At 36.5% G+C, this 16,126-nt stretch overlaps 1 protein-coding gene across 1 annotated transcript; it reads left to right on the plus strand.

Annotated features, from left to right (window-relative positions):
- The first annotated feature begins 2,500 nt into the window (after positions 1-2,500).
- On the plus strand, positions 2,501-15,669 carry LOC128666105 (dispanin subfamily A member 2b). The gene is made up of 2 exons (XM_053720515.1): positions 2,501-2,816; positions 14,386-15,669. The coding sequence occupies exons 1-2, from the start codon at positions 2,553-2,555 to the stop codon at positions 14,590-14,592; spliced, it is 471 nt and encodes a 156-aa protein (XP_053576490.1). The 5' UTR covers positions 2,501-2,552; the 3' UTR covers positions 14,593-15,669.
- Positions 15,670-16,126: the final 457 nt, after the last annotated feature.

The raw sequence follows: 16,126 nt of genomic DNA on the forward strand, positions 1-16,126 counted from the left end.
GAGTATAATGTGTCACTATCAGTGCTTGCTTGTGAGTATAATGAGTCACTATCAGTGCTTGCTTGTGAGTATAATGTCTCACTTCCAGTGCTTGCTTGTGAGTATAATGTGTCACTTCCAGTGTTTGCTTGAGAGTATAATGTGTCACTTCCAGTGCTTACTTGTGAGTATAATGAGTCACTTCCAGTGCTTGCTTGCGAGTATAATGAGTCACTTCCAGTGCTTGCTAGTGAGTATAATGTGTCACTTCCAGTGCTTGCTTGTGAGTATAATGTATCACCTTCCAGTGCTTGCTAGTGAGTATAATGAGTCACTTCCAGTGCTTGCTAGTGAGTATAATGAGTCACTTCCAGTGCTTGCTTGTGAGTATAATGTGTCACCTTCCAGTGCTTGCTTGTGAGTATAATGTGTCACCTTCCAGTGCTTGCTAGTGAGTATAATGAGTCACTTCCAGTGCTTGCTAGTGAGTATAATGAGTCACTTCCAGTGCTTGCTTGTGAGTATAATGTGTCACCTTCCAGTGCTTGCTAGTGAGTATAATGTGTCACTTCCAGTGCTTGCTTGTGAGTATAATGTGTCACCTTCCAGTGCTTGCTAGTGAGTATAATGAGTCACTTCCAGTGCTTGCTAGTGAGTATAATGAGTCACTTCCAATGCTTGCTTGTGAGTATAATGTGTCACCTTCCAGTGTTTGCTAGTGAGTATAATGTGTCACTTCCAGTGCTTGCTTGTGAGTATAATGAGTCACTTCCAGTGCTTGCTTGTGAGTATAATGTGTCACCTTCCAGTGCTTGCTTGTGAGTATAATGTGTCACTTCCAGTGCTTGCTAGTGAGTATAATGTGTCACTTCCAGTGCTTGCTAGTGAGTATAATGTGTCACTTCCAGTGCTAGCTTGTGAGTATAATGAGTCACTTCCAGTGCTTGCTTGTGAGTATAATGTGTCACCTTCCAGTGCTTGCTAGTGAGTATAATGTGTCACTTCCAGTGCTTGCTAGTGAGTATAATGTGTCACTTCCAGTGCTTGCTAGTGAGTATAATGTGTCACTTCCAGTGCTTGCTAGTGAGTATAATGTGTCACTTCCAGTGCTTGCTAGTGAGTATAATGTGTCACTTCCAGTGCTTGCTAGTGAGTATAATGTGTCACTTCCAGTGCTTGCTTGTGAGTATAATGTGTCACTTCCAGTGCTTGCTTGTGAGTATAATGAGTAAATTCCAGTGCTTGCTTGTGAGTATAATGTGTCACTTCCATTTCTAGCTTGTAAGCTTAATGCCTCACTTCTGACATTGGGGTTGATGGGGTACCAGGATGCAGAAGGCAGTGAGTGGTTGCATGAGGGGAAGTTGTTCAAACCTCTTGATCTCAGCTTCCTTACAAACTACAAACCTCCTGTCTAGAAAGATTTGTCTGGAATGCACAGAGACATTCCAGAGGATCTGTTTAAATGTCTAATGAACCCCTATAATGTTCATTTTCTTTCTTAAAGGAACATGAAACCCAAAATGTTTCTTTAATGATTCAGACAGAACATACAATTTTAAACAACTTTCTAATTTACTTCTATTATAAATTTTGTTTCATTCTTTTGGTATCCTTTATTGGAAGGTGCAGCAATGCACTACTGGGAACAGACATATATGATCAGCCACTAATCAGCAGCCTGCTCCTGAGCCTGCCTAGATATGATTTTCTTCAAAAGATACCAAAAGAAAAACGCAAATTAGATATTAGATGCAAATAAAATGGCGGTTTCAAATTGTTTGCTGTATCTGAATCAGGAAAGATATTTTTGGGGTTTCACGTCCCTTTAAGTAAATATGGAAGATTTTTTTTTGCCAGGTGTGGTAACAGTGATCACCTTTAATAAAGTGCTTTTACTTGTGCACTGGCACAAAGGGGCCCCTCTAGTTTATATTAGAGCCACCATATAGGAACCCTGTTTGAAATGAGGCTTCACTTAAGGACACTTTAGTAAGATGATTACAGCAGAAAAAGTGGTCTCCAGCACATTTAAGCAACTTTCTAATTTTCTCCTATTATCAAATTTTCTTTGTTTTCTTGTTATCTTTATTTGAAAAAGCAAAAATGTAACCGTAGGAGTCAGCCCATTTTTGGTTCAGAACCTGTGTAGCACTTGCTGATTGGTGGCTACATTTAGCAAGAGAACGAAGAAAAATTGATAATAGGAGTAAATTAGAAAGTTGCTTAAAATTGCATGCTCTATCTGAATCATGAAAGTTTCATTTTGACGAGACTGTTCCTTTAAAAAATAACATCTAATAATTTACACAAATTGCTGCAGCAAATGCAATCAAATATAAATAGAATAATTAGTTGCTATCTGCATATAGCAAAGGCTGATGGAAATGAGGGACCTAATAGGTTAACGCTGACTAATTCTCTGGGGTGGGAAAAGCTGGAGAACTCAGGAAAACGAAACTCTTTCTTTTGGTAGCAAGTTCAGGCTCCTCCTATACCCTCTCCCAGTCTCACATAATAGCTCTGTAGCTCTCCCAGTCTCACACAAGGGGTGAGCTTGAGAGGAGCAAACAATGGAAAATAACTTCTCTCGTCAGCCCAATTCCTCAGTGCTTGGGACAGGGGTGCTCCCTCTGTATAATACCCACGGCTATGAGCCACTGGCTGAGGAGCTAGTGGAATATGGTGGGTCACAGAGGAATCTTGTCCAGTCCACTGTAGTGACTATGTCTAGCAATGAGAAACCAGTCAGAGATCACCTTGTCTGGTCCATTTTCAACCTGATCTACATGAATTTCTGCTGCCTGGGATTAATGGCTCTGGTATTTTCAGTAAAGGTAAGTGGGTGTCTAGTGAAGGGTGGGCTTCCCCTTATAGAAAGGCAGTGAGAATGCACCATAAAGATAAATACACAAGGTGCTGGTTGGCAATATTGTTGTCTAATATATCTATCCCTTTCCCTCCCCCTAAACTAAGCATTGGCTGCCATATCAAGGGCAACAGGCAGTTGTGGGATTCAGGGGTGCTACAAATCGGCATAGAACTTTATTTTCATATAAAAACCCAAAACATTTTGCACAACCCCCCCACCCACCCAGTACCTTTCACTCCCTTGCAAACCTGCCTATGTCACATCCTGATGATATATATATATATATATATATATATATATATATATATATATATATATATACGCACACTGTTGTCTGATAGAACGTGTAATTGTTGCAATGGTTTCCTTTGCTTACCTGAAGGGGTTAAATAGACTCAAGGGCCACAACACAGGAGGACACAGCTGGTCATTGGCAGCTTCATGGGTATTTTGCTCCTCCTGCATCCTACTAAGGGACATTTATTTACTAAATAAGCTATTTAAGCCCTTTCTCTGCTTTCTCATAGACCCACATAAAGATAGCTGCCCTTTAAGCAGATACCTACACTTGCAGCAAGACATGCAAACTTTCTTTCCTATAGCCCCTACACAACAGCAACTTCACCCTTCCCTGCTTAAAAGGAACAGTCTACACATTTTTCTTCTTAAAGGCTTACTTTAGATTATGCAGAGAATATTCTCCTTCACCCTTTCTATCTCATGCAGCAGGAACAGTAAAAAAGTTATTTTAAAATAAATATTGTTTCTGGTCTCTTTGAAATAGCTGCCATGCTCCGTGATGTGCGATCTGGGCTCCATCTATGCACTTTGCTGAATAGCATTGACTTCAATTAGTGAGTCTTTTGTAACTGGTGAAGCCTTAAATGCAGCCCAGATTGTGATGCCATCAGTGGGCAGAGCTTGGCAGCCATTTCAAATTGACCAGAAACAATATTAATTTTAAAACCTTTTTTACTGTTGCATGATATAGAAAGGATCGCAAGAGGTTATTTGAAGCTTAATCTAAGGCACTGGCTTTCAAACTTGTCTTTAGGCCTCCCTAACAGACGAGATTTTTAGGATTACCTAGGATGAGAGCAGGTAAAATAACTGTTTACTAATCAGCTAATTATTTCACCTGTGCTCCAGTTCAGATATCCACAACACCTGGCCTGTTAGGTAGGTCTGAGGGCAGGTTTGAAAACCAATGATCTAAGGTAAGTCTTTAAAGGGACGGTCAAGTTAAAAAAAAAAATGATTTAAATAGGGCATGTCATTTTAAACAACTTTCCAATTTACTTTTATTACCAATTTTGCTTTGTTCTCTTGGTATTCTTAGTTTAAAGCTAATTCTAGGAGGTATATATGCTAATTTCTTAGACCTTGAAGGCCACCTCTAATCTGAAAGCATTTTGACAGTTTTTCACCACTAGAGGTGTTAGTTCATGTTTCATATAGATAACGTTGAACTCAGGCACGTGAAGCTCCTAAGAGAAAGCACTGATTGGCTAAAAATGCATGTCTGTCAAAAGAACTGAAATAAGGGGGCAGTTTGCAGAGCCATAGATACAAGGTAATCACAGAGGTAAAAAGTGTATTATAACTGTATTGGTTATGCAAAATTGGAGAATGGATAATAAAGGGATTATCTACCTTTTTTAAACAACAAAAATTCTGGTGTTTACTGTCCCTTTAAAAGGACTAAGGTGTAGACTGTCCCTTTAAGATACAAACCTGTTTCCTGAGAGAGATTACACATGAAGGGGCTCAGGTGCACAAAGTGAGTGAGATCTCTGAGCTAGCAGCTTGGTCATACTACCTTATATTCCTATATGATTCCCTACCTCTAACACCATTTAAAAGTTGTGACAAATCTTGTTGGCTAAACAAAGGTTATCTACATTTTAAAGTGAAATGAACAGGAAATGCATTTTGTGTACAACTGATATCTAAGTATCTCTTCCTCTGGCTTCTAGGAACAGCACCCACTGAAAACTAGGCCTATTTAACACAAGAAAATACATTTGTAAAAAACTCTGTCATATATGATGAAATATTGTGTATAGTAGGAATAACTGAATTACAAGGACAAAGGAACTAAAATATCTGTAACCAACAGAAATAAAACTTTTTTTTTTTTTTTATTTACATAAAAGCTATTAAACTTTACAGCTGCATCAGAGTAAACCTAATGAGAAGCTTTTATTTTAGAGCATTTTATTTGTAAAGATTCCCGCTTTATTCACTAGAGTTTTAAACGCACAGTTGCATTTGTGCCCTCAGCAAGCTCAGGTGCAGTGCACAGCAGGGGATTAGCTACAAACGTATGAAACTCTTGATTGGCTCTAAGGTCATGCCCATTGCAAGGCTTAATAATAAACATGCAAGAAAATAGAATTTAAACTTCCACATTTAATGAAAAGAAGAAGACTTCTCCCAGGTGTATTGTGGGACTGTTGTCATTAAAGGGACAGTAAAGTAAAAAAACCCTCATGATTTAAATAGGGCCTATAATTTTAAACAACTTTCCAATTTACTTTTATTACCAATTTTGCTTTGTTCTATTGGTATTCTTAGTTGAAAGCTAAATTCTTAGACCTTGAAGGCCGGCTCTAATCTGAAAGCATTTTGGCAGTTCACCACTAGAGGGCGTTAGTTCATGTGCTTCATATAGGTAACATTGAGCTCAGGCACGTGAAGCTCCTAGGAGTCAGCACTGATTGGCTAAAAAATGCAAGTCTGTCAAAAGAACTGAAATAAGGGGGAAGTTTGCAGAGCCATAGATACACTTTTTACCTCTGTGATTAACTTGTATTATTATAACTGTGTTGGTTATGCAAATTTGGGGAATGGATAATAAAGGGATTATCTACCCTTTTTAAACACAAATTCTGGTGTTTACTGTCCCTTTAAGTAGCTATACCCAGCTTTCCCTCCTGCAGCTTCACATTCAGAGCAAATGTTGTGGTTTCCAATGGAAACCATGTGCTGCACTTACGTTACCTATTCTTCACCCCACTGGTCACAGCAAGTCTCACTTCTTAATCCTGGAACACCTCCAGCAAAATGCTGGCAGATAAGCATTGCAATAAGTTGTGTTAATTTTTTTTTTTTTTTTTTTTTTTTTTTGTACAGGGAGTGCAGAATTATTAGGCAAGTTGTATTTTTGAGGATTAATTTTATTATTGAACAACAACCATGTTCTCAATGAACCCAAAAAACTCATTAATATCAATAGTTTTTTAGTTTGTTTTTAGTTATAGCTATTTTAGGGGGATATCTGTGTGTGCAGGTGACTATTACTGTGCATAATTATTAGGCAACTTAACAAAAAACAAATATATACCCATTTCAATTATTTATTTTTACCAGTGAAACCAATATAACATCTCAACATTCACAAATATACATTTCTGACATTCAAAAACAAATCAGTGACCAATATAGCCACCTTTCTTTGCAAGGACACTCAAAAGCCTGCCATCCATGGATTCTGTCAGTGTTTTGATCTGTTCACCATCAACATTGCGTGCAGCAGCAACCACAGCCTCCCAGACACTGTTCAGAGAGGTGTACTGTTTTCCCTCCTTGTAAATCTCACATTTGATGATGGACCACAGGTTCTCAATGGGGTTCAGATCAGCTGAACAAGGAGGCCATGTCATTAGATTTTCTTCTTTTATACCCTTTCTTGCCAGCCACGCTGTGGAGTACTTGGACGTGTGTGATGGAGCATTGTCCTGCATGAAAATCATGTTTTTCTTGAAGGATGCAGACTTCTTCCTGTACCACTGCTTGAAGAAGGTGTCTTCCAGAAACTGGCAGTAGGACTGGAAGTTGAGCTTGACTCCATCCTCAACCCGAAAAGGCCCCACAAGCTCATCTTTGATACCAGCCCAAACCAGTACTCCACCTCCACCTTGCTGGCGTCTGAGTCGGACTGGAGCTCTCTGCCCTTTACCAATCCAGCCACGGGCCCATCCATCTGGCCCATCAAGACTCGCTCTCATTTCATCAGTCCATAAAACATTAGAAAAATCAGTCTTGAGATATTTCTTGGCCCAGTCTTGACGTTTCAGCTTGTGTGTCTTGTTCAGTGGTGGTCGTCTTTCAGCCTTTCTTACCTTGGCCATGTCTCTGAGTATTGCACACCTTGTGCTTTTGGGCACTCCAGTGATGTTGCAGCTCTGAAATATGGCCAAACTGGTGGCAAGTGGCATCTTGGCAGCTGCACGCTTGACTTTTCTCAGTTCATGGGCAGTTATTTTGCGCCTTGGTTTTTCCACACGCTTCTTGCGACCCTGTTGACTATTTTGAATGAAACGCTTGATTGTTCGATGATCACGCTTCAGAAGCTTTGCAATTTTAAGAGTGCTGCATCCCTCTGCAAGATATCTCACTATTTTTGACTTTTCTGAGCCTGTCAAGTCCTTCTTTTGACCCATTTTGCCAAAGGAAAGGAAGTTGCCTAATAATTATGCACACCTGATATAGGGTGTTGATGTCATTAGACCACACCCCTTCTCATTACAGAGATGCACATAACCTAATATGCTTAATTGGTAGTAGGCTTTCGAGCCTATACAGCTTGGAGTAAGACAACATGCATAAAGAGGATGATGTGGTCAAAATACTCATTTGCCTAATAATTCTGCACTCCCTGTATTTGCCCTTTTCAATAGTTTACAGATCATTATTGTATGTATCTATCCCTCAGTTTACGCCTGGGTTAGGTTCCAGAAGGAATGGTTGTAAATCGAAACCGTTGTAAATTGAAACCCAGTTTATAATGTAAGTCAATGGGAAGTGAGGGAGATAGGTTCCAGGCCCCTCTCAAAATTGTCATAAGTAACACCTAATACATTATTTTTAAAGCTTTGAAATGCTAAACAGCATTATAAACCTAATAAAATCACACAACACAGACTTCACTTGCATTTTTCTGCAAACAGTTCTTTCTATGCAATCCAATCTGGACTGATTTATAAACAGGAAGATCTTGTTTCTTTGAAATCTGCTCAATAGCTCAGGTCTGATTAATTTCAGCTTGCTTGGCTTTTATTGGTGAACGATTATCCTAGGGTGCTCCTCTCTGTTATCCAGTGATACCTCGTAAGCCAACTGTTTGCGGGTACGCCTCCAGGCAACTGTAATCATAGGTCTCCGTACTTGCAATGCTCAGCTCCTGTGTCTCCAAACAACACTGCTGCCAGCTACGCGCATTTCACCCCTAAGGCTCTGGGGCTTCTTCCGACTCCAAAATTGATTACAGTTGCCTATGATTACAGTTGCCTGGAGGCATACTTGCAAACAGTTGGCTTACGAGGTATCACTGGATAACAGAGGAGCACCCTAGGATAATCGTTCACCAATAATAGTGATCGACAGAATCACCTAGGAGGTGTGGCATCGCAAAAGTGGGACTCTCTAGTAACTGCAAGTATTCACCGCTACAGCGGAACACTCTGTTATACACAGTATTCATTGTTGCAGAGAATTACGATTACCGTAGCCATTCTGAGGGATTGCTAGAAACGCCCAATTGTTATTAATCAAAGGGTCTACTATTGAGCTATCCTTTTAATACCCAGGCTCACTCCAACTATCTACTTCAACTAAGTATATGGAACATTTCTGTTTTGGATATTTCTCCTCCATCATAGAACTGGAAATTGATCTATGTCCTGTGCCTATAACAGGCGTTTATTCGTTTTGGGAAAATTATGTATATTTTGTAATTTTTTGGTTTCATTTACATGCATTATTTTAGAGGGGATTGCATGATATAGTGCACTATGATAGGAGTTTTGAGTTATTCCAATAATATTGTCAATTTATGGCATTTTGTGAACTCCAATAAACACTGTATTTTTTGCTTTAGCAGTTTGCTCCTTTTCGTGTAGTGTTTGGATGCTATTTAGCATCGGATTATTATTATTATTATCTAGCTATAGGGGGCCTTGTCACTGCTCAGGGAGTATATCCATTAATTTATAGGGATTGGTTAGTGCTGGATAGGAATTGCTTAGGAATCTTATCTTTAAAAAAAAAAAAAAAAAAAATTATATATATATATATATATATATATATATATATATATATATATATTCCTCTATCTCTCATGGACAACGAATTGCTTGATCATAATTATAGGCTTCAAGAAAATGAAGCTTTTGAGTTGTTTTTTTTTTTTTTTTTTTTTCTCTCCATGTAATATATAATGACATGTTTCTAAACTCAGTTTAAAGCTTCAAACTCACAGTATGAGACGATATGCCACAATATCTGAGGTCTGTTCTCCAGATCAGACAATGTATCTGTAAAATCATACTATCCCAAGAAAGTAAAAGCGATCACATTGCGCAACAGCTTTACACTTATCCTATCTAACAGTAGTTCTGTCACATGTAAGCATTAGAATTTTTTTAACTATTCAGATTTTATAAACAGAATTAAAAGTTTTTCTAAAATCCTATAATTTTTAAATGTGTAATAGATTTATCAAAAAGCAATAATTATCTTTCACTTTTCACAATAAAACTTCAGCTTTATAAAAAATGAACCAACAATAAATACAGTATTATCGTTTTTTTTTTGTATAGCGCTGCCAAATTCCGTAGCGCTTGGTAAAACAGACTAAGATCTATTTACAAATCGTTGATATTTTATTTGCTTCAGGGCTATCTCATTCTCAAATACTGAGCATTATGTAAGAAAAAAAAGTTACTATATCCCCCAATTATAAATGGATTTATTTATATTTTCTAGTAATTATCTTTTTGTAATGGTACTTTCTTGAACATCAGGAATGCTAATGCATGCCCATCATGAAATGTTAGGTTTTCATGCACACCTACCCATCTATAAAACTATTTTGTCTTCTAATCAGGGGGCAAATGTTATGAACATCTGTGAGTCAAGATAAAAATGTTTTTGTCCACTTAAAGTTAAAAAGATATGAAACCTAAACATTTTCTGTCAGGATTCAAATAGAACATACAATTTTAAACAACTAATTTTAATTAATTTGCTTTGTTCTCTTGGTATCCATTATTGAAAAGTAAAACTAGGTAGGCTCATAAGAGCTTAGTAGTATGCACGTGTCTTTAGTTATCTATGTAAGCAGTGTTTTGCAACATTGTATAACAAAGCTACAAATGTTGCAAAACACTGCTTACATAGAGAACTAGACACGTGCACACTCCTGAGCTCTTATGAGCCTACCTAGTTTTACTGTTCAGTAATGGATACCAAGAGAACAAAGCAAATTTGATAACAGAATTAAATTGGAAAGTTGTCTTAAAATTGCATTCTCTATCTGAATCATGAGAGAATTTTTATTTTTTAACTTTAATATTTCATATCAAAGGAACGCTAATTTGTTCCCAGTGCCCTGTTAGTTTATTCCTACATAACATATTGTTCTATCTGCTGCTTATTATTTTTGATAATGAGATAATCTGAGACTAAATTATCTAAATATTTTGTATTACACCTGTGTATTTTTTATATCTATATATATATATATATATATATATATATATATATATATATCTGCTACAAGCTGAAGTGTCATTTAATATTAAAAATATAAAAATTAATGCAATTCTGAATATAAAAGATAAATATTCTATTTTTGTGCCTTTTTAAATATGACAACCACATTACGTGTTAGTTACTTGGCGTTTTCAGAGACTGATTTATTTTTTTACACTTTAATTTTTATTAGCTTTTTATAGTGTGATTTTTACTGAGCCATAATGTGTTCTAGAGAGAACAGATCTCAAGTAGTGTGTCGCGTATTGTCTGCTGCATTTCCTTATTAGTCCAGTACTATTGGAAATGTCCAGCTTATGCAGAACACAGTTCATGTATAAACAAGACAGGGACTCTGCCTCTGCAAATACAGATTTCGGCTCCGCAAACACTGTGCTTTGTGTACCGACTTGTGAAAGCAAAAATCCTGGCAAACAGGAAGCAGAGGAGGAGCGGGTGGTTTAGCGGGACAGTCACATCCTGTAATTATGACATTTCTTTTGTGTTGCAATAGAATAACATATCAGACAAATATTAATGTTTTAAAAGAAATTAAAATCTCTTTTTAATGCAATTAGTTTTCAACAGCCAAACTACACCTAATTTAGAGGAGGCAATCTGGGCTTTAGCTGACAGAAAAGAAGTCTAGCTACAGTCATAATGTTAGAATGATATATTTATTTTTTTGCAGTTTTCTGATACACAATTCTGGACATATGTAGCAAGGTTAGCATTTAAACATCTAAGAAATAGAAATGGCTCAATTTCAGAGCTTAGTTATGTCAAAATAAATAATGAAAATATATTGCAAAGTTATATTACTCATAACTAAACAGTCTATATAAAAAGCTCAAGGTGTGTACTGTCCCTTTAATGGGGTATTGTGGTGAACATTTAAATGCACTGCCTTATATTACATATTTCAGCAAATGTCCCTTTTTAATGAGAAGAGGGAACTAGCTGATGCTGGGTAACCTTTTCTTTGTTTCTGGAGAAATCTCTCACGTCTAGTTGAGTATTATGGGAAATGTAGTTCTGAAACATCTGGAGGGCCTATGTTCCCCATCCCTGCTTTGCAGATATGTCCCAACTTCCTTGTTTTGGATCTATTGGGAAAAGGGCTTGAACAGGAAACGAGTGATAGAGGAATATTTGGTACATTTTATAATAAGAAAATCGATGGGAAAGTTGTTAAAGGGACAGTATGGTCAAAATAAAACTTTCAGAACAGCAATTTTAAACAACTTTGCAATTTTTCTTATTTAATTTAGTTTTCTTTTTTGTTTAAAAGCATACCTAGGTTGGAGCAGCAACAAACTAATGTGAGCTAGCTGCTGATTGGTGGCTGCACATATATGCCTCTTGTCACTGGCTCACCAGATGTGTTCAGCTAGCTCCCAGTCGTATAATGCTGCTCCTTCAACCAAGAGAATGAAGCACACTAAATAATAGAAGTAAATTGGGAAACTGTTCTTTCTGAATGATGAAAGGGAGGAAAAGGGAGATTTGTGTACTTTTATTTTTTTAATGCATTAGACACAATGTTCCTTGTTTAACTATGAGTTTAACTGTGTTTCATCTAAAGAAGCTCCATCTCCCTTTTATTTGATAGTGCTGCAGTTATAATTACATCATGAAATCTTTATTATTGTTAATACAAAATCATATTGAAGTCTTGCAAACTGAAACACTTAAAGGGACTGGAAACCCCAACATTTTCTTTCATGATTTAGATAGAACATATAATTTTTAAATACATTTCTAATTTACTTCTATTATGAAATTTGCTTCATTCTCTTATTACCCTTTTCTTTAGGAACAGTATTGCATTACTGGCAGCTAGCTGAATGCATCTAGTTAGCCCATCACAAGAGACAAATGTGTGCAGGCACCAATCAGCAGCTAACTCCCACTAGTGTAGGGTATGTGCGTATTAATTTTCAACAAATGATACCAAGAGAACAAAGCACATTTGAAAATAGAAGTGAAGTTAAAAGTGTCTTAAAACGATGCGCAATATCTGAATCCTGCAAGTCTGTTTGACTTTCCTATCCCTTTAAACTGAGCAAATATTGTTACTTTGATACATCAAGAATTACAAGATGGTATTTGGCCATTTAGGTTAAATTGTAAAACATTAGTATAACAAATAACTTCTTACTTGCAACAATACTGTAATAAATAAATAATCCTGTACTCCACCAAATAGGGAGTTGTGTTACTTGTATACAGTGTTTAATAAATGAAGCTGTCCCTTCAATTTAGATGAACTATCTATCATTGTAGCAACGCCTCAAAACTCTGCTCATAAAAATAATACAATTATATACTAAAAATGATTTGCCAGGGAAGTATTGAATAATCATTTGTGCAGTACGTTCTGTTTCTTCATCGTATAGCAAACTGTGTGTATCCCCTTTTTATCAGCAGTTAAAGCCCCACTCAGGAGAAGCAGTGCACTCCAGCTCTTGCCCAGGACAAGGCTGGGGATTGGCTGCTACGTACATATGCAGCCTCTAAGTGGCTCTCCTGCTATGGTTTGCTCAGGAAGTTGCAACTCCTGAGTTTGACTTGAGGTGTGTTAGGAATACTTTGTAAGGTTAAACACATAGGCCTAGTTTCCATTGATGGTTATTTTCTGCATAGTGCTGGTATTCAGTAAATTACAAAGCTGTTAGATTTTTGTTTTGCCAAATGACGGCAGCAAAGGTTGCTTTAGGCTCCCATTTAAAGTTACAGTGTACACCAATAATACACTCATATAAAGAAGAATATGCACAGATACTAATTTCAAAATCCAGTATAACACCTTTTTAAAAACTTAGAAGCTCACAGTTTAACACTGTTTATGAGTTTAGGCTGGGACACTCGCTGAAAGTGGCTGGGAAAAGAAAAAGAGCAGACACTCCCCCCCCCCCCCTTAACCTGCATATGAAAAGACAAATTATACAAATAGGAGCAAGCAGGAGTCTGTAGATGTCAGTATACACCTGACACTGTGGGACTTGGTTAGAAGTCTGACAATTATCACAATGTTGTAAACAAAAATGAAAAATATGCAAAACTATTCATTGTTCCATAAACACTTCAAGATGGGCTATATAAATATATCTGCAAAACATTTATGCAAACAAAATCTAGAAGATTGGGGGGATGCAACTAATTTGTGCAGTTTCCATTAAAGGGAAAGGTCAAATTGAAATGTATCCCTCCATTAGCAATAATGCTTTTAGTATATATTTGTTTTCAGTTGCATACTGAGTTTGACATCTGCTGTCAGGGCTGTGTAGCAGTATTCAAACACTGAACCTTCTTAGAGTCAGCAGTGCCTTGCATAACACAAATTGGTCTTCACAATACATATCACTGACAGCTCTCTGCACTTGAATACTGGTGTAACTTACTTGGTGCCTGCTTATCATAAGGCCTAATATTTTTGACAGCCTCTCCTAGGCTTAAAGTGTTAAATGTCCTTTACAACTGGTATATTTCAAATGTAAAACACTCGCATTCTATAAAATCATATGATCCATTAAACGGAAATTATACACTCGTTTTTCTTTGCATAAATGTTTTGTAGATCTATTTATATAGCCCCAAAGTTTTAGGAAAATACTGATGTATTCCTCCTCCAGCTCACTCCTGTTTGTGTAAAGAGTCTTCTCATATACAGAGGGAGTGTCTTTTATTTCCCACTTGCAGTGGGTGTTCCAGCTACATTTTCAACCGCTAAGCTGGGAGCTTCTAAGTAAGGGTTTTTTTTTTTTTTTTTTTATTAAAACGGTTTTATACTGAATTTTTTTATCCGTATCTGTGCATATTATTCTTTATACTAGTGTCTATTACATGCAGTTATATGAAAATTGATGTATACTGTCCCTTTAAGCATTCTGCTTAGCAATAGTTTACATTAAACATTTATAGGTTGTGTGTTTTTTTTTTTTTTTTTTTTTTTATGTACTTTTAGTATTTTTCACTAACTGCTTCTCTCTCTACAGTCTCGAGATCGGAAGCTGGTTGGTGATCGCAACGGCGCTACAAGCTACGGCTCCACGTCTCGTTCTCTGAATATTGCTGCTACCACGTTGTCATTGCTTCTAGCGATCATCACACTTATCGTGGTGGTGTCTGGAGTAGCCACTGTTATTCGATTACAGCAGCAAGAGCTCCCTTCCGACATTCCCAATTATCAGAATGGGAAATAAACTCTCCAGTTGCATTCTCACTGTGGAATGGTGTTTTTTTTGTTTTTGTTTTTTCTTTATTTTTAGTTCTACAATGGAACTGGTCACTCTTAGACTTTCAAAAATAAATATATATATTCAGTTTAATACCACAATGTCTTAAAGGGATAGTCTATTGTAAAATAACATTTGTGTAGCTGCATGGGAGAAGCCGGCATACATGTGTATGCTCTAATCCCTGGCTGTATTCTTATCTAGCACATAATGTGTTCGAGGAGTGCCCCTTTTGACTACAGGTTTAGTTCTTCTAAATGAGTTAACCCCATTGTAAAAGAGTATTTTTTTTTATTTATTATTATTTAATGCTGTATCAGAGCATTTCATATTTACACTAGAATCTCCCTTACAGATGTTCACTGTATAATTTTTTTATTTTTTATTTTTTTATATTCCTAATATTTGATTAATATAAGAAAGCACTCAAGTTGGTGGGTTTTTGTTATATTAAGCAGAATATTGTTACCTTAGCACAGGTAAACAATATCTACTGCAGGAACATAATAATAATAATAATTATTATTATTGATTTGCAGTAGTGTGTTTAGCAAGCACAGCTGCATCAGATCTATGGGGGGGGGGGGGCGTCTGTTGTCTAGATTTGTTTGTTCAGTGATGTTTAGAGATCACTCTAAATTCAGAAATCTGATGAAACCTTTTGTAGCAAATGTTCCATCTGTTTGTGAGACTATTAGATCTTATTTCATACTTTTCACATATGAAAGATGTGACAATTGTTTGTATATGTTTAAAAAAAAAAAAATCAGATAAGATATCCCTGACAAGGGAAATGTTTATCCTATTACACCCATAACATAAGTAAATGTGTTACCCACACAAAGGAATGAGACATCCAAAAGCAAATGAAACTTCCATGATTCAGAGCATAGTTTGTTTTAGTATTTTCAGTTATAATTTACTTTTTTCTCTTTTTATAATGCTGATGTAAACAAGATAACATAAACGGGATTCTGTAAACGCGTGTATACATCTGGCACTGTGGGGCTTGGTTAGGAGTCTGAAAATCAGCACAATGTTTTTTTTTTAAAAATAGCTAAACTATACATTTTTATAAAAACACCCCCAGATGGGCTATATAAATGGATCATCAACAAAACATTTATGCAAAGAAAAATCTAGTCTACAATGTCCCTTTTAAAGCAATATCAAGTTATATCTAGATATCTTTTGATCACTGCTGATAGGGACATGTTTCTGAGAAAATGCTTATTTAGCACAGAAATATTTAATTTTTCATATTCCAAATCAATTTAATACATCTTAAATATTTTCTTTCCCATTCCCTTTAATGCACTGCTGTGAGTCCCTAGGTATTTTTGTGATGAAATGTGAACGTAATTCAGTGCTTGTTTTGATGCTGTATAGTTTAAGAGTTATTCAGCAGCCTGTCACCTTTTTATGCTTGTTCAATATTTGCTTTGCAAATTTAAAGGGATATTATAGAGTAAGATATTTAACTGCTTCAAATGGGTTAAAT

This window comes from Bombina bombina, chromosome 7 (assembly GCF_027579735.1).
Source record: "Bombina bombina isolate aBomBom1 chromosome 7, aBomBom1.pri, whole genome shotgun sequence".
Taxonomy (NCBI): Eukaryota; Metazoa; Chordata; class Amphibia; order Anura; family Bombinatoridae; genus Bombina; species Bombina bombina.

Excerpts from the sequence above, each read along its gene's own strand:
- LOC128666105 (XM_053720515.1), top strand. The coding sequence starts at position 2,553 with ATGGAAAATAACTTCTCTCGTCAGCCCAATTCCTCAGTGCTTGGGACA. Across the intron at positions 2,817-14,385 it reads CTCTGGTATTTTCAGTAAAG|TCTCGAGATCGGAAGCTGGT; the intron begins GTAAGTGGGTGT and ends CTCTCTCTACAG.